Consider the following 23,935-nt stretch of genomic DNA (forward strand, 5'->3'; position numbering starts at 1 on the left):
GTCTCTACTAAAAATACAAAAATTAGCTGGGCGTAGTGGCGGGCGCCTGTAGTCCCAGCTACTTGGGAGGTTGAGGAAGGGGAATTGCTTGAACCTGGGAGGCGGAGGTTGCAGGGAGCCGAGGTCATGCCACTGCACTCCAGCCTGGGCAACAGAGTGAGACTCCATCTCAAAAAAAAATAATAATAAAAAATAAAAAGGAAAGAAATAGAAAAAGAAAATAAGAGGGAGAATCTCCTCAGCCAGTTGCTAATGAGGCTTTCCTTTCCAAAGGAAATGTTTATAGGTCACTCTGGAATTTCTAAATACAACATGGCTTAACTTTGAAAATATTTTTATGACCAGAAAAGTATTAAAATGAACATTTTTTAAACGTAAACATTCTTTAGTCAATAGTAGAATCCCAAATGTAGAAAAGTACATAAAAAGAGAAGAATGAACTCACCAAGAACTGTTAAAGCCAAAAGAAATAGTAAAAGTAAAGTCACAGGCAGGCAGAAAAGTAAAAGAAATGGAAAATTATTGCATATGGGTACTAATACACATTTAAATAATTGTCTGTTGTCTGATTTCAGACAACACAACAGGAGGTATCATTTTTATTAACAATAGTAGTAGTATCCTTATTCATTATGTTATTTCAACAATACAAGTTACTGAGTCCCAGAAGAAAAGAAACCCCTGCCTCCCATCATCCTTCTCTTGAGATTCTCTGGTGCAATCTGAATTCCTGTTTTCCTCAGAAAACCCTTCTCCAGGTTTACCAAGACATAGAAGCTCCCTCAAGTCCATCGAATGCCCCAGTGCAAGCTGCTGCAGGAGGCAGGTAGTGACCTAGACTCAGGTCAGCTGTGTGCAATGGGGACCAGCTGGATATATATTTGGACCAGACTCCAAACTGTGTGTTGCAAGGCAGCAGCGAGGCAGCTCCTGTTATGAGAAACTCACAGAGCCAATTGCTCTTGAATCCTCTCCAAAATACACTAAGGTCTTTCCTCTTTCTGTTTATGTGTTTATGTGATGCCATTCTCTAAACTAGTGGCCAGATCACAATTGCACCAACTCTTGAGTTCTGCACACATATAATATAGATGCACACGGCCCCATAACAATACAATTCATACAAAGGCATACATACATCCAATAAACCCGTGCATTCTCAGTTATCCAGACCTCTGGATAATTGAAGGCTAAACCTTTAAAAACACCCCACCTTTAACAGCTCAGAGCTAATTGTTAGCTGACACTAGGAAACCTACTCCCTCCCTGCTTGCCAGCTGCATAACCCAAGCTTAATTTCTGTGGCTGCATCTAAGCCCCATCACCTCTTCTCTCTTTACTTGGATTCCTCAAGCATTTTTTCTTTCCTAGCTTTTCCCATGCTTCTCACTTTGGAATGAAAAGACAGGCCTTTAACAGGCATGACAAGCCAATCAGATGGCAACCGCCCTACCCACCACAAAATCTTTAGGCATTCAACTCCCCTCAACTGTTTTCATCACTTACTACTCAACAGTTACTCTTTGTAGCTAAAAATGTTTTTTGGCATTTTCCTGGAAACCTGAGAAGAGAAGAAGGCTGATTTCTAGATAATCTAGCTTATAGCAGCATTTCAAGTTCATTTAAATCTATTTTTATAGACATATTAAGTTCATTCAACTTTTTTAAACAGCATCACACCATTGTAAACTGGACCTTGCTGTCAAATCAACTTTGTATTCACTTAATTTAATTCAAGGACGAATGTAGATGTGGATACAATCACTTGTGTTAATAAAATGATCCAAAATTTAGCTGACAATTTACTATAGTGAAAATTACTCCAAACTCAAATCACTGACTAGTACTTACTGTGGCATGATAGTTTCGATACATGGGCATTTTTAGTATCTTTGTCAAGTAATCTTCCAGTTGTTTCTGTAATGCAAATAATTTAGGTAAGTGTTAACATGGTCATATTTATTTTTAAAAATTAAACAGTAGTGACAATGATGAGATCATCATTTTCATCTTAACTTGTATAAGTTATTCAATTATTTAATAATATAATCATGGAGCAAGGAATCCTGAATAGCATTAGTCTGTCATTTCCATAATTCTTTTGAACTGTTATTTAAATATCTTCTTACTTTTTAACTTTCCATATGCTTAGGTCTTCTATAAACTGCTGACAAGCCCTGAGCTATATATTCTTTTAATCCTCCATAGCTATTATAGCAGGACTTGCTATAAGTTGTTTTAAAGAATTTGTTGATATTACCAAAAACTTTCATTTTTTTTTTCTATTCTAACACTGAACTTACTGAAAGATACACTACAATTTTTAAACAGCTTTCCAGGAAAAAAAGTGGAGAGAGGTTAAACGACTTTCTAGTAGAATGTACTGATTTTAAATATGCTAAACTGTGTGTGGAGGCAGATGGGGAGTAGAGGGATACAGGCTTGGGGCACTGGAGCAACAGATGTCAATCATATTGACCATGATATAAAATTCAGCATGGTTTTGCTTAATCACTAAGTTTCATTTTCAGCTGAATTCACACATGTGCACACAGTAAACCAAAACTATATAATTGTATATGTCTAGGTATCTTGGAAAATATTTGGTCCAAATACCTACAGAGATTTTAGCCAAGATGACAACTACAAAGGAGAAATCAAACATTCCCTCTGGAACATAAATGTTTCAGATTACCAAACAGAACTGACAGAAATTAACAAACACTTGTTCACTTTCTAGTAAAAAAAAAAAATTAATCGTCCACACTCTGTAGCACCCATCTTGGAAGCAGGCAGAAGTGCCCCTCCCCTGGAGTTTTCTGTCCCCGTGCTGTGCCTGTCTGTACTCCGTCATACTCTTCTCAGGCCCTAACTGCTCCATCTATAGTTTAGGAATGAGATTTTACATATATTTAAGATGGGCTATTACGAACACAGAAGCTTATGTATGGAAATATATTATTTTAAAAGAGTAGATCTCAAAATCCACAAACAGTTCAATCTTTGAACTGTTTGAAAAAAATTGAATGAGTTCAATCTTTGACTCACAATAAGCTCAAAACGGTTCTAGTCGGGAGAACAGCTTCTTCATAACGTTAAGTCCTAACCAAGAACGATCTTCCCCTTCTGAGAAAATGCATTGTATGGCTTGGGGAAAGAAGGGACTGCCTAACTAGTTCCAGAAAAGCTAAACCAGCCTGGGGGATCGATGAGTGGATGAGAGGAGTTGTAGCCAGGCCTACTTCACCCCTCAGTAGATGTTGTGTTTCTACAGCACTGCAAAATTAGGTTCAAAACAACAGAATAGTGAAGCAACTTACTCTTCTACCAAGGAATTGTTCTTCTCTTATCATGTTTTCAGATGAACGGGGCAAACTGGGCATCTCTCGAGGCTCCTCTCTCACGTTTTGCCTCCTAAATGTGTGTCTAAAACACAAACACACAGAATGCAAACACTTACTAGATTATTCTGTGACTATGACTTTAATGTATCTTTCATGAGATGGCATATTTTTAAGAGACTATTTAATTGAAAATATCTACCAACAATAGACTAGTTAGCCAATACTGTGAATTAAATACACTTTTTATTTATTTATTTTAGAGACTGGGTGTGCTCTGTTGCCCAGGATGGAGTGCAGTGGTACAATCATGCTCACTGCAGTTTTAAACTCTTGGGCTCAAGCAATCCCCCTGTTGCAGCTGAGTAGGTAGAACTACTAGCTACCACCACGTGCCACCGCATCCAGCTAAATTTTTCATTTTTTTTGTAGAGAGGAGGTCTTGCTACGTTACCCAGGCTAGTCTCAAACTCATGGCCTCAAGTGATCCTCCTGCCTCAGCCTCCCAAAGTGGTGAGATTACAGGCGTGAGCCACCACACCCAGCCAAAATACACTTTCCATTCAACTTGTATACTGGCATAATTAATTCCAAAATGGTTACCTTCTGGTGGGAATGGGGATTCGGATAAATGCTTTGTACTTGAGCAGCTCTCTGTGAAATTCTTGAAAGTGCTTGAATTTCCTCTTAACTTGCCATTTAAATTCCCCATGTGTTAATTCAATAGTGTAAAGATTAATACTTGGTACCTACAGTGATACATAAAAATGTTTGATATTTTAGATAACAACAAAAATTCCAAAAGCTTTCAGTGAACAATATTTAATTAGTAACAGGGAAGTATACTTAAGTCCAGCCTACTTATTTTGTGTAAGTACTTAAGTAAATTTCTTTCAAAAGCAGCCAATTACAGAAATAATATTCCCTAAATGTTCACTTGATGAATTACATAAGACAAACTTTCAATCACACATGAGACGATTCCTACAAATGCTATTCCTCCAACATATCTGTGTGTGTGTGCATCCACACACACACACACACACACACCTGAAACAAGCAACTAGGTGGAGGAGACAATGAGAGAAGGCCCTAATGAGTCTTCAGGGGTCCAGTCCACAAATATAAGCAGTGAACCAGGCAATTGGCAGGGGTGAGAGGTATTGTATACTAAGAGCACCATCTTGGCTGTTTTTGTTCTTCAGAAATGGCATGATATGCCTTCTCTCCTTCTCCTGTGAAACACATTCCAAGGTCCAGCCTTGTCTATACCACCCACCCACCCTGAGGAGCCACCAGTATTAAGGAGGCATGGGTGGAGAAAGTGAATGCGGTAATGAGTATACAGTGTACATTTGTATAATATTATACATATGTATTATCATTACTAAATCTTCATAACAAGCCTATAAGGTAAGCACTGTTATACCCCTTATTCAGAAGAGGAAACAGGAACAGAGATGTTAAGTCACTCGTTCAAGATCACAAGGCAAAGATGAATTAAATCATGCAGTTTGGCTCTAGAGTCTGTCATTTACCCCCACATGTTAACTATCTTTCAATCTAAATGCTGGCAGGTGAAAAAAGAAAACAAAGCTCATCTTAGAGACATTTCTGAGTGAGTTCTGCTCAGTGGTGTATCAGGGAGACATGGACCCGAGTTACAGGGAAAAGCCTAAACCAGAGGCTGACACCCAAGTGAGTGCAGGCTGGAAGTCAGTACATGTATGTGCAGGTAAGCTGGGACACAGCACGAGGCAAAACCACCCAGAAAGCGATGCAGCGCATGCCACCTCCAAAAGACAAGGAGGAAGGGAAGGCGAAGCTGTGCCCTGACAGCTGGTTATTAATCTGTGCTTCCCCTGAGGCAGGAGGCAATGGTGGCCTTACTCTGCCATGGCTAGAGCTTAGCCTGAAGGGACAAAAGTCACCACCCTGCAGCCATTTTCCTCCCCTGGAGACTTAACAACTGCAAAATCTAGGCAGGAACAGAGAAAAGGAGCTACCCTAAAGGTTTCTTCTAGTCCAATCCATTTCAAAGGGCCTACCTTTGATTGCTGAAGACATTTTACTCCAAAGCCTTTTCAGCGTTCAATGAAAAAGCACATGAATGAGGACTAAAGGATGGTTTTCTAGGAACCAATCAGAGAGGCAGAGTATGCCTGCAGAATTCTCTCAACAGTATTTTGGGGTAATGGCACTGGCCAATCCAGTATCCTGGCTTTTTTTCTTAAGAGCCAGGGAGCACCAACATTTTCATTCTAAATAAACATTAGGAAAGCTAAAATTCTTGTTGACTTATACTTGCCATGCAAGGTGGAATAAATACGCATCAAGAGTCCAAATGAAACAGAAAACTAGGGAGAGAAGAAGAGTAAGAGAGGCACTTTGCAATTTATTACATTGTTAATTTGCCTTACATGCCTTTTTAAAAGAAAGAGCTTTGGCTCGAATGAAGAAAGAGGAATATAAGAATGAAGATTAAGTGGGAAGGAGGCAAAACCTTGACAGGTGACAATGACTTGGAAATAATAGATAAATAAAAACAAACAAACAGCCACAAACATGGTCATAGCTAGGAGGGAGGAAAATGAAAGGCTATGTAGTAATTCACATATATTGACAAAAGAAAAAATGGTGAGTCCATAAACGCTCTGACCCTTGTTGTAGATGTGAAGCGTTCCACTTCCAAAACTTGTGCTTTTATTGGACAGCCAGAAAGATACGTCTGTATATTAGGCTCCTTAAATCCTTGAGTGTTATAAACAGCAGAGAAAGGGATATACACTAAAAAATAAGTAAATAAAGTTAATGCAATATATGATTAGCATAACTTGTCTTTTACAGGCATTCTTTCAAGAACCATGTGTTAAAACAAGAAAGCCTCTTACAAAATGATCTGAGCCCAGTGTTACATCTGCAAGGAAAATCAATCATTTGCTGGTTACTTCAAATTTGTGCTCTTCCAAGCAACCCTGACAAACTCTTTTCTTCCCCGCTCAGATCATCCGTCTTTACCTTCCTGTATCTTGGGATCGCTGGGAGACACGTCGTATTCTACCTCCTCTCCCTCAAAGTGGAGTTCCCGCGTGTCCAGATTTTCTATGATATTACTCATGTCAGCAGCAATTTTCTGCAGTGCAGAGGTATTTACCCGTGACTCGGTTTTCAGTGACATGTTAACTTAGGACAGAGTAAAAGCAAAGGGGCTAGGAAAGAAGAAAAGGGTTACAAAGACTTAGTATTTTGATAACATAAAATGCTATTCCACAATTTGAATCCAGACTTAGATACAGCATATGGAAACAATTCCGCCTGCTCTGTGTGAGACTCAGTTATCTAAAACAACCTTTTAGTTGTTGTTCCTGTTTAACATTTAAAGGATTCTTAACTTGTAAATTAAAACGGAGTACTCAATTGTAAAAAAGAAAAAAAAAAAAAGAAACACCACATTGAATGCCAACATTTCTCTCATCCGACTTTATTAACTTGGATAAGTAATTCAAGGGAGATTGGTTTGGGAAAGCTTATTCAGAGAAAGAAATAGATTATTTGCTATAATAAATACAGCTGAAGAAAGAATATAATGTAAAATAAGCAAGTCTAAATATCTCCTAAAGAAAATTTAGAGTATTTCACATATTGAAATATACAGATTTAGAAATATTTTTATGATAGCATAATCTTTCTACATTTTCTCTGTAGGTGATATCACAAGCAAAGTGTATATTACCTTTCGAGATATGAGAATTTGGCCACGACTTTACATGAGGTATAATGACGTATGTGTCTTGAAAGGAAATTGATTAACGTACCTATTCCGAAAGATATCTGAGGTGCTAGAATTATACTTCCCTCCTTTTTTTATTTCTTTAAAGAAAACTAGTTCTATTTCACTCTGATATTTAATAACACAAGTCGTTGCACATCAGTACCCAGGGCAGAAGAGTTCACATGGATATTATTTTTCATGTAAAATATTGAGATTCAGGCTTCGCACAATGTCATCAGAGTTGGATGAAACGTCTGTTTTGCCTGATACAGAAATAATCTCTCTGTTAAAACCAGGCCCTAAAACGGAAGGACCCTCATACCAGTAACTCTTCAGCACATGTTCATTTATAACTGCAAATCACAATGAGCATCCACCACGTGTGAGATGAGATGAATGAAAATGTGAAGGTGAATAAGGCAGGCCCCTGTGATTAAGGAACACCTGATATGGGTGAGGGAAATGAGGCATATAACCCAAAGTTCACCCCTGGCCTCCTCCAAGGTCTTGGGCTTCTTGAGAATGAAATTTGCCCGGGGAAGACACTTATCTGGGTCTGTCCTGCAAGTGCTACCAAAAAGCTAAGTGGCTATATGGGAATGCCAAGAAAGTCTCAGGAAAACTTATACAGCCCTTATTATAACTCAATGAGTCTCTAAAACCTGTACTGTTATGTCTGGGAGAAAGAGACTGTTTGGAAATTCAAAAACGGGAGTGAAGGACGGAGGTTCTGGTTTGGCCAGATATATAAAATTAATATATCTAAGTTCCCTGGAACTATGTAATCAATCATGTTTCTTTCTGTATGTCGGCTGTAAGAAAGCTTGGAGCCAAATTTGTGGCCTACTATAGCAAAGTATAGGACTATCTCTTCCCTTCAATGTTCCCTCCCACTTCTAATTTATATTATAATAGTTAATAGTTACTAATTGTTTAGAATGCACCTCGCTGGTTATAATTGTTTACATACATTGTCTCATTTGTCATTAATAATAAATCTGTGAGGGTTTGTTATTTCTATTTTGAGCATGACAGGAGTTTGTCATTCCCTCTTTATAGATAAGGAAACTGAGGCAAAGAAAGACTAAGTAACTTGATCAATATTTTAAACTATCTGTCCAAGGTCACACAGCTGGTAAGTGGTGAAGAAGGGACTGGAATTCAGGTTTCTCTAACCCAAAAGCCAATATTCTCAATCACAATCTTTACCTTGCTATCTATTCTTTGTAGATATGTAAGCCCTTGGAATAGATGGAACAGTTAATATAAATAAGTACCCTGGGGCAAGTCCATTTAAGAGCAAACCCTAATAGGAAGAATTGGAAATAAATTCCTGCAACTCGGTTACCACAAGACAAAGCCATTTACATTCCCAGGGTCTTTGTTTCCTCTCTATAAATTGAAGAGGTTGAGCCATTTCATCTCTAGAGTTCTTTCAACACAAAAACCCTAACTGTAGATAAAAGATGCCATAAAAGTGTTCAGCCTCCCTTATAATTTAATTACTTTAACCCTTTTCCTAGCCCAAGAAATTAATCAGAGTAGTTTTGCATGTGAGTAAGAGAAGCAGGTAGCAGAATGTTTTCTAACCTACATAATTCAATTAAGATCTATTCAGCCTCCATTGAGGAGCGTTGCCTTTGGTCAAAATCAAAATATGTATGTCCTTTCCTCTTCATTCAACAAACACTTAACAATGTGTCAGATTTTATTTTACTCAAAATACAAGGTAATGAAAAATTTAGAGGAAAAGAGACAAGGAAAAACAGATAAGAAATTACATCATATCATTGCAGCTTGTTAATTTTTAAAGACTTCAGATATTTTTTATTGATTAAACAGACTTATTAACTTTGTCAACTTTCTTAACATAGTGAAGACAAAGGTTACTCCAAATAACCTTCCTTTTGAACTACGTGCTGATCCTAAAAATGCCTGTTAATTTTAAGAAATACAAAGACTTCAGTAATCTATACGGTGTTACAGAGCTAACGCATCAAGCTAAAATAAATATCCAACTTCAGATAGAGAAAAAAGAAGCATATTCACTTATGAAAAACTTGAAGAGTGAGACATGAAACAAAGAAAACATCTTATCATTTATCAAGTGTTTATCACATGCTAAGCACAATTGTAGCACAGTTTTGTTATTTAATACTCACAATGACCCCACATGGTAGATATGATTATTCTGAGAGATTTAGTTAAGCAATCGTCCAAGGTCACTCAACTTGTGTCAGTGTTGAGTTTATAAAGCAGATTTTGTCTGGCTCTAAAATCTTATGGAGTTGGTTACAGAGGCCCATAATTATTACTTTTATTTTATGGGCTTGAATGTCTATAAATTTAAATTAATCTTTTATATGAAATTTAAGTCCTGTGACAAGAGACGTCCTCTACTTTAGTCACCATACCTTGGAAGGGATCATACTAATCCCACAGTCACTTCAATTATGAAAATGACATATCTCAACAGCTTCCTGAGTTCCTTCTTAGCCTTTTACTTTTATGGTTTATAATATTTTATAAGACCACGTGGAAATGGACCCAAAGCATTTGCAGATTTGTTCATGCTTTTGTAAAGACTTTACTATTTAATAATAGACAATGAATCATTTGTCCATCTTTACCTTTACTTGTGTCCATGGGCATTGTGTGCTGACTTTTCATCCAACCATTGTATTGCTGGTTTCATTCTTGAATATCAAGCTGTAAAACTATCTATGCTCCTATGTTGTCAAATCTTCATTTATCAGTCAATGTTTTCTTTCATCTAAAATAATCTATAATAGGGGGTGAGCAGCTGCCACAGGCACAGCCTATATTAGTCAGCAATTGGATAAGGGCTTCAGTGTTTACACTTGAGATAATGTAATTGATTTTGTTACCTCCTTATAAAATTATACTGCAAGATCATTATCTTTTTCAGTACCAAGAAGAGATGGTGCCCATGGAGAGATAAGAGCAGCTGTGTTTTATTTCTGTTTGCATTTGTATCTGGAAAGTAAATAAGGGTTTTTTTTTTTTTTTCTCGTTTTGAATTATAGAACTGAAAATCTTTGCAGGGAAGATTTAATGGCCTCCAGTTATTCAGTGATGAAATCAGAGAATTTTCTATTCTCAACTTTCAACAAGATTGGGAAGTAGAACATCAAAGAGAAGCAGACACTTGCCTTTTCAGATAACAAATAGATAAACACTGCCTTAGCCAAAATACAATAATATCAACTATAATTATTGATATTAACATAAATATGAACATTAGCCAATATTTGCTAAATTTGTACTACATGCCAGGTACCGTACAAAGAGATTAATATCATGATCTCATTTAATCTTCACAATAACTTTAGGAGCTGGGTCCCATTGTTACCAGCATTTTTAATGAGTAGCTTAGAGAAGGTAGGAAACTTGGCAGGGCCACACGGCTGGGAAGTGATGAAGCTGGTGATCAACTTTGATTGATCTGACTTCAAAGCCCAGCTACCTACGAATCCAGAGGTGGGACTGTGGGTGGAAGGAAACATTAGCACTGGGAGGCTTTTACACTTTGCTTCATATACTCTTAAAATAAAACTGTTTTTTTTTTTTTTTTAAGTCAAGCTCTTGCTCTCTTGCCCAGGCTGGAGTACAGTGGTGTGATCATAGCTCAATCCAGCCTTGAACTCCTGAGCTCAAGTGATCCTCCCGCCTCAGCCTCCAGAATAACTAGGACTACAGGCATGTGCCACTATGCATTGCTAAAAAGTAAAACCATTTTTAAAAGAACAACAACCCACATTCACTCCGTGAACATAGTTACAATTTACTTATTGCTTCCTTTCTAACATAATATGCAAAAATTTCCTCATTTTTTTCTAGATGCTATTGTACTTACTGAGAGAAATAAATGCAATGAATTCCTAAGCCAAAAATCATATCATAATGTATGAATGTAAAAAAAAAATCATGATTAGATAGTTTAAACCCAAACTGAGTTGTGGGGATATCTTGTTTTCCCATTTTTTCACGATGATGAAAATTAAAGGATCCATAATATATAACCTTCGAAAACACATCATACAGCAACTGTATTTCTGGAACTGACTTGATGCTCTCTGAGATATAAAAATTATAAATGTGGATTCAAGTACTAAACTCAATCTCCAGTAATAAAATATGACTTGGATAAATATCTTTTGAGTTTAGCTGACTTTCAATAAAGTAAATGATATTAACATATTTTACACTCCAGACTACATGTTTTGAGAAAATACATTTTAAATATCCTCTGATGTTTAATTGGATCTTTGACTTTTTATAAAAAGGAACATGACTTCCACAAATATTAAGGGAAGGTGATTATGTACCTTGGACAGAAAATGAAATGTCAATGGTATAAGGGAAAGATCAAATGACCTAGGATTGTTCTACCCTTACTATGAGTGTAACCTGGGCAACTACCAGTCCGAGGGTTGCAGTGTCCCTCTATGAAATGTTCCACTCATGCTTCCTCCCTTAGGAAGCTGTGAGGAGTAAATGTGATCATGGATACTCATCTACAGGCAAAAATCATCTCGGTTGCTAGTGTCATCTTTAATTCTATTAAAAGGGGACCCCTGAAAAAATAATCTTAACAGAGTTTATCCTGCTTTTCATCTCTTTTTTAGCTGTCAAAACTAACGTACCATCTTGCAACTGTCTTTCTGGCTGGGCTACTCTAAGAATGGGTCTCTCCCATTCAACCAGTCCTGAAATTTCTGGACTATACTACCCTAAGTATAAGAGAAACCAGTAAGCCTTCCTCTGCAAAAACAATCATGGAAGGCATTAGCCAGCCAGACCCAGCTAACGTCCTTCCTTTTCTTTGCATGTCTTCCTGGCCTCATCCAACCTGCTGTCCCTGGCTGGTTATGCAATCCTTCCTTGGCATCCCCATAGTGCTCGCCACTTTTCTCACGATTGTGGCTCCTGCTCCCTTTGAGGTCCAGCACCCTTTGCAACTTTGATGAAATCTATGAACCCACAACCCCAGAAATAAATGAGCATGGGTTCACGTGCAGCATTTTGCATATATTTTCATAGGTTCATGGTTGTACCCTCAAGACCTTTAGGTGAAGAAGCATTCCGCTGAGCTGCAATCATGTGCTGATGCACTGACACACCTGTCTTCCCACTAGACAGGGACACTCCTGGGGGAAGAGGGTTAGAGTCATGGGCATTCACCACAGACACCCAGCTGAGCACCTGCTCAACACGTTTGTTGATTAAGTGACATAATCAGTGAGCTATCCATAGAGAAAGCTGTCAGCTGCAGGTTATTCAGTGAATGACACAAAGAGATATTATTTCCCTTACATACCGCAGACACACTCAGATGTAGAAGCCTTCTGGTTGAAAAGCCCCTGAGAGGCGTATAACATGTAAGAAACAGATTGGCTGCCAAAGCAATCACAGCTAACACAGCAAACTGCTAGTGAAGCTTCCTGTGTGCCAGGCTTTTGCTGAGGGCTTTTCATGCATCATGTCAAATGATCCTCACGGCAACTTCATGAGGAGTACTGTCATCATTCCCACTTTGCAGACAGTGAGATAGTGTGACAGAGGTGAAGAGTCAGAAAGTCAGTAAGTCACCTCTCAGCCTGGCTCTGGCTGACCCAAAAGCCATGCACCTGCTCCTCTTCTGCCTTCCACCTGCGCCTGTGCCAAGAAAAGGAAATGCCAAGATGCGGAATCACCCAGCCAGCTCTCCTGCCCGTAACCTGTGAGTCCAGTTTGCTATTACGTCTATGGTTCTAAGAGTCAGAAGTTTGATTCCCAAACACAGCCCTTCCACTGAGCTCCACATCCAGTCTGATCTCAGGGGGCCCAGAGCCCAGCAATCTTCCACTTACTTATCCTTCTTTCCTGGCTTTATATCAAACCCTCCACTTGGCCTAACACTGATGCTGCTTTTATCCCTGAGATGTCCAGACTGGTGCTAAATACTTTGGACTCACTGTGCTCACAGAATAAGAGTTGAATTCATGTTCTCTTTTTTCCCCTAGCTAAAAACAAACAAACAAATAAAAACACATCTATAATGACATAAAGCAAAATGGTTACATAGCTCTTACAATTTCCATAATTTCTGCCATTAGCTAATCTCAACCAGTAAGTATGTTATTAGGATACTTCTAATAATGATCTCTCCCAGCCATTTTTAATAATAACCCAAGAAAACCAAGGCAGCTTTATGCCATGGAGGCACAAAGAAATCCCATAAGACATCATGGTTTCCAGAAGGGAAAACCTTCCAGACAGCTGTTTCACCATCCAATAGTGAATTAGGATATAAGTCACATGTTTTGGGGCATGAAAATAATTTCTTGATTCTCATGACTTTTCGTAAGTCCTTTTACCTCTTTGGATGACCTTTTAAAAACATCCATGGCATTTGTTCTCTGGCATGAGCTTTCTGAGTAATTTCCTTTAATATGTCCTAGAGTTAAATATTTCCCTTTTTGCAGTGGTATCACCTTCTAGTTCATCTCAGTCATATCTTTGAATTCAAACTGCTTCCAGAGTCAAATACAGATGTTAAAGGAAATTGACATCTATTCAAATGCTGAAGGAAATTGACATCTATTTCAAATGTTGATGGTTAAGAAAATATGATGTGTCATTTCTTGAGTGCCTGCACTGAAAGGCATGTTACGTGTATTACTTCCGATCCTCACAACAATCTCACTGGGGTCATGGGAGCTTACTGAGGCTGCACAGTTGTGAGTAGTGGGACTGGTTCTGGTATGTAGGCCGCCAGATGGGCTGGGTCCCATCTGCCTTCCTGGCCTCTGCTCAGTAAAGATCCCCAGTCATGACTGCTCTCACTTCTTCTCCTAAAGCCACCAACCATCTCAACCTCCTTCTGGGCGAGGGCAGGGCTTTGGCATGCAGCTTCCATGGCATGCAGTACAGCACGCGGCTCCACTGACCTCTGACCAGACCCTCGGAGGCACTGGCTTATCCAGATGCTTTTGGATTCAGTTAAAGTGCTGCACCGGGGACATGTTCTCTTGCTTCCTCAGGAGTTGTGTCAGGGGGGTAAGAGGAGTACAGGAAACCAAGTCTCACAGCCTGTGATACTAGGGCAGGTTAAGTTGCTGGCAGATGCATGCCTCTCCCCTCTCCTTCAGGCCTTGGCTGTGCTGAGCACACTGATACAAAACAGTCAATCTGGAAGATGTTCTATGTGATGGAGTGACTGGCTGCTTTTCCTGGGAAGCCATGGCCAGCCAGGAAATGACTGCTTTGCCTTCTTTCCTGCCTCTCTTCTCTTCCCCCCCATTTTTTTCTCCTCTAGAATTATAAACACCCCTATTCAACCCTACTATGCAACCCCAGAGGCTCTATACAGGAAACTTGAGCTAGGACAGCGTTAGAACCAGGATTCCAAAGCCCATGTTTTGTTTGTTTGTTCTTTTTTTTTTTTTTTCTGAACCATCCTGGCTCCTGCAGAAATTCGTTTGTGCTGAATTTAACAGTAATTTTTAAAAAGCAAACTTGTATAATGTTTACTATGTGCCAGGCAGTGATCCAGGTGGTTTGCATGCATTAACTCAATCTGTCCTTACAACAGACCTATGAAGTAGCTGCTATTCTTAGCCCCTTTTCATAGGCAAGGAAACTGAAGGCACAGAGAGATAAGTGACTTGCTCAAGGCCACACAACTATCTGATCTACTTTGCTATTATTTCTGCCTTGGTTAACTTGGGCAAAGTCACTTTAGTTGGTGCTCAGTTTCCTCACCTAAAAACTGAAAATTAAAATATCTGTTTTACTGGCGGGCGCCTGTAGTCCCAGCTACTCGGGAGGCTGAGGCAGGAGAATGGCATAAACCCGGGAGGCGGAGCTTGCAGTGAGCTGAGATCCGGCCACTGCACTCCAGCCTGGGCGACACAGCAAGACTCCGTCTCAAAAAAAAAAAAAAAATAAATAAAATAAAATAAAATAAAATATCTGTTTTACATGAATATGAAGTTGTCTGTGTTTAGGACTTTGCAATAGATACATTATAATTTTAAAAACTCCTCTGTCAACATTACCAAATGTCAGAAAAACAACATATTCTAAATGACATCACCCAGAAGATAAAAACCTAGCCCAAATGCCAAGGACATTTAGATGAGGATTCTGAGCCAACATCTAAGAAGATTTATTCCTGTCCCTGTAAGTGACAAGGCACATTATAAAGATTTGTATTTGAAGAGAAAATATGGGAGGATCACTCCTAACTTCAAAGCCTGTTAATACGTTTATTACGTGTAAGTCGGAGACTTTGTACAACCACTGGATTGACTTAAGTCAAAGGGAAAATTCTTCTTTATAAAAGAAAGGTAGTTAATATTGCTAAAAACTGGTCAGACTTCTAAAATTAACATCCTTGGATGTTAAATGAATACTCAGTTTCTTTATGGCCAAGAATAGAATATTCATGCTTTCCTTTCTTTCGCTTCTCTTCAAAGCAACAGGCAAACGACCTCTGTTAGTGTGAGTTTTGGCAGTACAGAGAGTGTTTTCAGTGATATCCCATGAATTTCACCTATGAGAAGAATGAATCTGGCAAACACGCATCGTAATCTCCTCCAAAAACTCTCCAGTGCTGATTAGCTTTTGAATCCTGTCACAACTGCTAGTTGACATAGCACAATTTCAATTTTTTGGCCATCTATATAATTACTAAAAATGTTTGTTGAGACAGTACTGTACCATGGTACATTTGTGATTTTGAGTGAAGTAACTTGAAATATGACTCTCCTTATGGTGAAACAAGTTATTTATGTCTTTCTGTGCCTCAGCTTCCTAATGTGTAAAATGGAAGTAACATTGCGTGATTTAGAGCTTGGACTATACTAGATGCTAAAATAAAGTTAGCTGTTCTTATGTCCCTAGTTATTCTAAGAGCTATCAGTAAGACCCCTGCCCAAAGTCCATATATTCCCACCTGAATCATGTCCCTCCTAAGCACAGGAACTAGCAGCAAGAGCTGGATCTGGGAACGGTCTGATGTTGTCTGTTATAGAAAACACTGCTACAAACTTCTGGAAACAAAATGAATCAAGCTGATACATACGCTCCATTTCTACTGAAAACACAGAATTGCTAGGTAAATTGTGATTGTTTTAAGAAAAGATTTATTCAAGGTTAACGGCAGTGGCAGCAGCAACAAAAACAATAATGAAAAAAAACCCTACAGTGTCTAAGAATGAAGAAACTGAAGTCTGATGGGCACACTGGAACTGAAGTTGTAGGGTCCAAAGGGTTCTGGATCTCAGATAAGCATCTGAGATTACAGTTCTGTTCCCTCACATAAATTTTAGGAGATAAGATCCCAGAACCATGGGAGGCAGTGGCCTGGAAGTGACACTCTTACAAAAAAACCCAGAGCTTCAAAGAGCTACACTGCCTCTTTAAAAGGGACTAAATAACCACACCCAGCATCCCTGGGAAGAAACTACATGGAACTGTGATAACTACAAAATGAAAAACTGTATATAAAAATTATCCAAGATCACAATGTCTAGTTTCAGTAATAGAGGTATTACTTCTATTAGATTTACCATCCCACAGATAACAACTACACATTCTGTAATATATATAAAACTACTATATATATACACTATATATATAGTGTGTGTGTGTGTGTGTGTGTGTGTATAACTTGCTTGAAAAACAACCAAAATCAAGCAGAAACTGGAAGGAAACCTATATTCGGAAGAAAGAAACAGCATTGTTTTTGTCTAAGGGCTGGTCCCAGACCATGTCAACTTGAGTGACTAAAGCTCGGATAGAAAGTCCATAGATTTCTGGCTTGAAGAACCAAAGAACAAACTTCACAGCTATCACAGCAGCTGAAAAGTGAGGCCAGAAATCCTAGAAAGGAGAGAGCCACAGAGGGGGAGACAACCCCAAATTTTGCATAGGCTGACGCTTGAACTATGTAGGCATGGGATACATTCCAAAGCTACGCAGCTAGTACTAAAATGACTTTAACAGATATTTCTGCTGCTGCTCACCACAGGACAGATGGGGTCTGGAGTTTGAGTCCAGGCATGTTAAATGACTGTAAAACAAAACTAAACTCAACAAAAAATCCAAACTCTGGAAAGAAGTATAAAGGAATCCAGAGTCTCTACAACATGCCAGTCACAATGTCACCTAAAACTATTACACATAGAAGAAACAGAAAGATGTGATCCATTGTGAAGAGTAGAGACCAAGCCTGACATGTTGAAATTAGCTGAGAAGGATTATTTAAAACAACTATTATAATAATGCTCAAAGATGTAAAGGAAAATATGGTTTCAGTGAACGAATAAGTAGAAAATCTCACCAGAGAAAAGAAAAAATTTGCAGGATGGGCTTAACAGCAGAATAGCAATGACAGAAGAAAGGGTCAGTGAACCTGAATACAGAACAACAGAAATTATCCAATTTGAAGGACAGACAGAGGGGAAAAAAGATTTTTTTAAAAACGAACAAAGCCTCAGTGTTTTATGTGATAATATTTTAAAAATCTAACAAGCATATAATTTGAATCCCAGAAAGATAGGGTAAGAGAGAAAATGAGGCAGAAAAAAAATGTTTAAAGAAATAATGATTTAAAAATTCACTAAATTTGGTGAAAGAAATAAATTTACAGGTTGACGAAGTTCAGTGCATCCCAAACAGGAATAAATACAAAGAAAATGACACCTAGGTACATTAAAGTCAACCTGCTGTCATGTAAAGAAAAAACTAAATTTTAAAAGCAGCCAGAGAAAAATAACTTGTGTTCAGGAGAACCATACTAACGATGATGAACTTCTCATCAGAAATAAATGGAGGCCGTAAGATTGAAACAACATCCTAAAGCTCAATAAATGTGGTATTGAATTAGTAAATAAAGGTTGCTTTTCCTCAAAGGAAATCTACTGATTCAGATTCCTAAGAATTTCTCACAGAACCTGACAATATGATCCTCGAATCTGTAACAGAAAAATCATAATAAGTAGATAAGACTTGCCCTATCAGATAGATCAATAATTATTACAAACCTGAAAAAAATAAAATTGTACATTATTGGCACAGAAATAGATGAACTATACCAAATAGGGACCCCCCCAAACAAACCTATTCAAATATAAGTTCTTGGCATCTGACAGAAGTGGAATGAAAAAAATAATGGAGAAAAATGAACTGTTTAATACATGATGCTGAAACTATTGGCAATTCAGAGAAATATAAAATAAAATTAGTTCTATACTTCAAAGCTCCAATAAGAATAGTTTCCATATTATAGTCCCAAATGTGAATAACAAATGTTTTTAGGATTAAAAACCTAAACATGAACTACAAACATGTAAACATTTGAAATAAAATATAGAAGAATGGGCCGGGCGCGGTGGCTCACGCCTGTAATCCCAGCACTTTGGGAAGCTGAGGCGGACGGATCACGAGATCAGGAGATCGAGACCATCCTGGCTAACACGGTGAAACTCCGTCTCTACTAAAAATACAAAAAAATTAGCCGGGCGTGGTGGTGGGCGCCTGTAGTCCCAGCTACTCCTCGGGAGGCTGAGGCGGGAGAATGACGTGAACCCGGGAGGCGGAGCTTGCAGTGAGCAGAGATCGCGCCACTGCACTCCAACCTGGGCAACAGAGCAAGACTCTGTCTCAAAGAAAAAAATAATAATAATTTCATATCTATATCACGATATCTAGTAAACTTGAAGATGATGGAACCTACTGGCCAGCAATGCTTCCCATAAGTATGTTCACAAAAATACTCCCCCATGGTATAAGAAGACATATATTCAAATGGGCACTAAAGCACTATTCACAATAAAGAAAATTAGACAACTGAAAATATCCATCTACCACAGAATAGGCAAATGAATGTTTCAAATGGAATGCTATACAGCAGAGAAAATAAGTGCATTAGAACTACATGTATCAACATGAATAAATGTCAATACAAAGTTTGATGGGAAAAATCCGGCTTACAGTTTTTGTTTAGGATTTAAAAACATAGAACAATCCTGTATGTTGTCTATGGATAAATATATAGAAGTATGACATAAAAACTAATTGAGGAAATGATACACAATAACTTTAGAAGAATGGTAACATTTAGCAAGAGAGGAGGGAGGAGAACGCCGTTAGCAAGGAGTCCAAAAGGGACTCAGTGCATTTTTATTTCTGTGGTCTCTATCATACAAATCTGACATTTTTTCTGGCTAAACCAAAGTTATCTATTTGCAGCTCTTTCCCTCTTGCTGAGCTGTAAGCTCCTTGAGAACTCAGAATAACAATAAATGAAACCTGTGGCCAGCCTTCCCAGTTGCATCTCCATGGCAAACATTAATCTGTGATCACAGCCTACTTTCTCTGAGCCTGCATACGCCTCCGAGTTCTTCTCACCCCATACTTCAGAGGCTTTAACATCTTGCCCTCTCTGAAAGAAATCAAATCTGATCTCTCTCATATCTTTAGTATTTGTTGAGAAGAAATGAATTAAATGAGGGAAGTGAATTATATAACCGGTGGGCAGTATTTTACTATGTGTCTGTATGTGTCTTAGAAAGAATAGAAATTAATGCAATTCAATTCAATTCAAAACCTGTATGGTGCACATATTTGGTGGCACCATACAGGTTTTGAATGGAATTGAATTACATTGAGTAAGAACTAAGCATACAATTTTTAGACTGAAGAAACCAATGAATAAAAAACCTGATCTGTAATGCCTGGCACACATGATGATCTAGGCATTCATTTGGTCCAACCTCTTCAATGCACTGAGAAGAGAGAGGCTCAGAATCATACAGATAAAGGATTGATGAGACTAGAACTTACACCTCTGTTGCACCCTGCTTGCCCATACAAGTCTGTTTCAGGGATGGATTCTTCCTTTATAATGCAGCTTTGAACCATGTCTGAAATGTGGAAGAAAGACAACCAGACAGGCAGGATAAACTGCTTTTGTCTGAGCTGCAGCCAGACTGCTCAACAGGTGTGGACAGGCTGCCAGCCTCACTGGGAAAGAACTAGTTTGGTCTTTGTTTAACCACTGCTCCTATGCATAGTACTAAGGAATAGAGATATTCTCGGGACACCTGACTCCTGCGACATTCCCAAGGGTCAGAAGCAAATGGGTTGCATCAATACTAACAAGAAATGGCAAGTTAAAAGGCAGGCTGCCAAACTTTGATGAACTGGAAAGAGAGTCAGTGTGCACCAGCCAGATTGATAAGCTACCTTGCTTTCCAGTGCAGCTGTTTTGCGGGGCTTCTAAGCAGCTTCTCAGGATGACAATAGTTCACTCAATGGATATTTATTGAACACCTACTATGTGCTGAGCACCATGCTAGGCACTAGGAATATAAAATAACCTCATGAATTTCACTTTACCATGACAAGGGAGGCTTTAAGGGCAGAATCTCTCAATGTCCCTCACCTTATTTGTGATTTTGACTCCTTCCCAGCCCACCAAAACATTGGAAGAAGGCCCCTCCTCTGCGTGTCCTATCTCCCACCTTTGCTTGTTTCCAACCCTCCTCTCATTATTTCATCAGTCAACTCCCTCATCAACTTCTCCTGATCCTGTGGCTTTCCCCTATTACCACTTAAAACATTCTCAAGTATCTCAATTACACATATGTTCCCTTCTACTGCTTCTCTCTTGCTATGACTCATAGTCAAGGTTTTTGTGTTAGGTTTCCCTGCTCAGCTGGACTGAAAAAAACATGCTCCATGCTCTCCAACCTCAGCCTTCCAATAGGTTGCTCCCTCTGCAGCTTTGCCTTCCTCCAACCCCATCTTTGCCTGACTGATTCCTATCATCCATTGGGACTCATATCAGGTGTCACCCCTTCCAGAAAGCTTCCCCTGATAGCCCAGGCTGGTTTAGGTGCCTTTTTTCTCAGTGTTTCTATAGCATCCAAGTGAGTCCATTGAGTACATTCCTTTCCACTTGGTCTCTGACTCCTCTGGAAGACTGAGTTTTCTGAAGGGAGACACTGTCTCTAAATCCTGAGTCACTGGTGTCTATTGGGTTCCCAGTCACTGTTTCTGAATGAGTCGAATGAGAATGAATGAATACGAATAAGACTCAGAACTGCTCACAGTTTGGGCAGCACAAAGAACATGTGCATAATGCTTTCTGGATTACAAAGCATTCTGTACACATACATCTTCATTTTCCTAATAATCCTACAAGGGAAACTATTATTTTTAACCTTCTTTTCATTGAAGAAGCAATAACTCAAAGTGATTAAGGTCATACTGTAAAACTGTTGGTCTGAGACTCAGTCCTGAACTCTCAACTTCATGTTCTCTGCTTTTTCCATTTCCCGTAAATTACTGCCTTCATATTCAGATGTATATAATTCTCCATAAACTCTCCTCATCGAAATCTCGTCTCTCGAAACCAATCTTCTCACCTTGTGTCTAACCAAACTACATATTAGAATTGAAGATAAGTCAATTCTGGCTAATTTTAACAAAAGAAGTAGAGCTAGAAAAGGAAATAATACAACCAGAACAATAGAGATAACACTCCCATTGTCCTCCAGTGTGATGGATGAACATAAATACTAGTGATATTACATCTTTCTTCCAAGCGGCAAAACTTCTCAAATGTAGGGTTTATGACAAAATGACCAGAGATTTGCCTTGTGACTCACTCCTTATTAAAACCAGGAAATCTCCATCCTATCTGGTGAGACAGCTGTGCAGGCAACTTTTATCCAAGGTCACCCTTGAGACTCAGCTACTACTCTATCTCCGATAAGGTGTTAACTCGCCACCAGCTCCTTCTAGACCTCACACTCCTGTTCATCCAGCTGAGAGCATGCAGTCCATCTCTGACTATTTGCTTGCCCAAAAATCTCTGCTCGTATGTCCTTCTTTTGCAGTCATCTGGAAAAATTCAACCCTGGGCCACACCAACTATCTGCCTTCGTGGCACTTATCCCAAGGCTTCTAAACACAGCTGGATAAAAAGCACTCAACTACGCAGACTGGCATTCATGGGGCTTTCCAGCTATGTCTCTCACCCTCTTTTCAAAGTCAACTTCCTAAGAAAGTTGTCTACTTGCTCCTTCTAGTTTATCACTCCTCCTTCTTTAACTTGCTGTCACTGGCCTCCATTTGTACACTCCACCAAACAGCTGTCTCCAAAGTTCATAACCACCTGCATATTCCATAATCTGAAGGACATTTCCCCATTCTTATCTCACTTAATCTTTCTGTTGCACAACCCTTGACTGCATCCTTCCTGAGGGTCTCTTTCCCTGGCTTCCATGTTCTCACACTCCTCCAGTTTTCCTCCTCCCTCTCTGCCAACTGAGATGGAGTCTTCTTTGATGCTGTTCTTGTGCTCAGAATTTACATGCTAATATTCTTCAGGGTCCTGGGATTATTCTTTCTTACTCTACACATTTCCCAGGGTGATCTCATCCACTGTAACGGATGGTTAAAATACATGCTGATGTCTCCTTTACTCAGGGATACTACTGTTGAGTACATTCCTTTCCTCTTGGCTTCTGTCTCCCCTAAAAAACTGGGAGCTCCCTGAAAAGAGAGGCCAACTCTGTATTGCCCATCACTAGCATCTACTGGGCTCTCGGTAACTGTTTCCAGCTGCAATCCTTGTCCTGATCCTCAGACCTGTCTATGTAACTGCCTAGGAACTTCCCCACTGGGTGATTCCATAGAGCATCTCAATATGCTCGAAACAGAATTCACCATCTTCTAACCACAAAACACTCCCTCCTTCTATATTTTCTTCCTGAAAAAAATTGGAAACATCATCTACCCAGCTGCATAAACCAGAATTCTGGAACTCATCCTTAGCCATTCTCTTTCCTAACTCTCTATATCCAATCAATTAATAAATCCAGCCAAATTCTAAATATCTCTCCCATCTGACCATATCTTAACTCCATAACCATGACATGTTTGAAGAAGTGAGAAAGGTGCAGTGCACCTGGACATACAGTACAAGGTAAGTGATGTTAAGGCATTTGCACTTTATCTCTTTACACCCCCTTCCCCCAGAGTGGTCTTGACGCTGTTGTCCTAGAGTTAAAAAGTCTTCCATAAAAATAAGTTTGGGCTGCCCCAAATATGATTTCACAGGATAAGTAACTCACTTTTACTTGGTTATTTTTAATTACCCGGCTAAACTATGGTATTTTATCACAAATTTATATTCTGCTAAACAGAAAACCAGCTCTCTTTATAAAGCTGCTACAGGGAACAATGATTTCCAGATGAGTTTCAGCTGTAAAGTAGTGCCTTAATGGGACCACCAGAATTCTGTCTGTCACATTTAAGAAACAATGCAATATTTAAGGTAAACAAGCTAAACTGGATGTGTGTCGACAGTGAGGTTTAGGTGGAAGAAAGGATGGAAGGGGTAATGAAGAACATGCCAGGTTTAAGAATGCGTAGGCATAGTTGACAGATTATTGATTCACCATTAAAATGGCATTAATATAAAGTGAATAAAAACGTGCGATGTAATCAGGATGTGTCTTAAGTTAGTAGATGTTAAAAATTGTTACGATACTTACATCTGCCCAAAACTATACATAGTGGCAAAATTCATTAAAGAAATGTGAATACAGAGGAGTTTAAGCATACACAGTAGAAAGAGAAGGGAATAACGTGCTAGCAAAAATCTGCAAAGACAACTCCGTCGATATACTAAAAACCTTGAATTGTTCACTTTCAATGGGTGAATTTCATGGTTTATAAATTATATCCCAATAAAGATTTTTTTAAAATCAGCAATGGCATAGGAATAATAATAACCAGA

General features: G+C 38.8%; 1 protein-coding gene across 10 annotated transcripts in view; it reads right to left on the reverse strand.

The window, feature by feature from the left end:
• PLD1 (phospholipase D1) overlaps positions 1 to 23,935 on the reverse strand; it is a 205,492-nt gene that overhangs the window by 127,781 nt on the left and 53,776 nt on the right. For all 10 annotated transcript variants that reach the window (XM_065540177.2, XM_005546385.5, XM_045386628.3 and 7 more), the window contains exons 2-6: positions 6,360 to 6,550; positions 6,001 to 6,128; positions 3,945 to 4,090; positions 3,321 to 3,426; positions 1,852 to 1,917 (exon numbers count right to left, since the gene is read on the reverse strand). In XM_065540177.2, the coding sequence (XP_065396249.1) occupies positions 1,852 to 1,917; positions 3,321 to 3,426; positions 3,945 to 4,090; positions 6,001 to 6,128; positions 6,360 to 6,519 (606 nt within the window). In that variant the 5' untranslated portion in view covers positions 6,520 to 6,550. The remainder of the gene's footprint in view (positions 1 to 1,851; positions 1,918 to 3,320; positions 3,427 to 3,944; positions 4,091 to 6,000; positions 6,129 to 6,359; positions 6,551 to 23,935) is intronic.

This window comes from Macaca fascicularis, chromosome 2 (genome assembly GCF_037993035.2).
Source record: "Macaca fascicularis isolate 582-1 chromosome 2, T2T-MFA8v1.1".
In the NCBI taxonomy this organism is placed as follows: domain Eukaryota; kingdom Metazoa; phylum Chordata; class Mammalia; order Primates; family Cercopithecidae; genus Macaca; species Macaca fascicularis.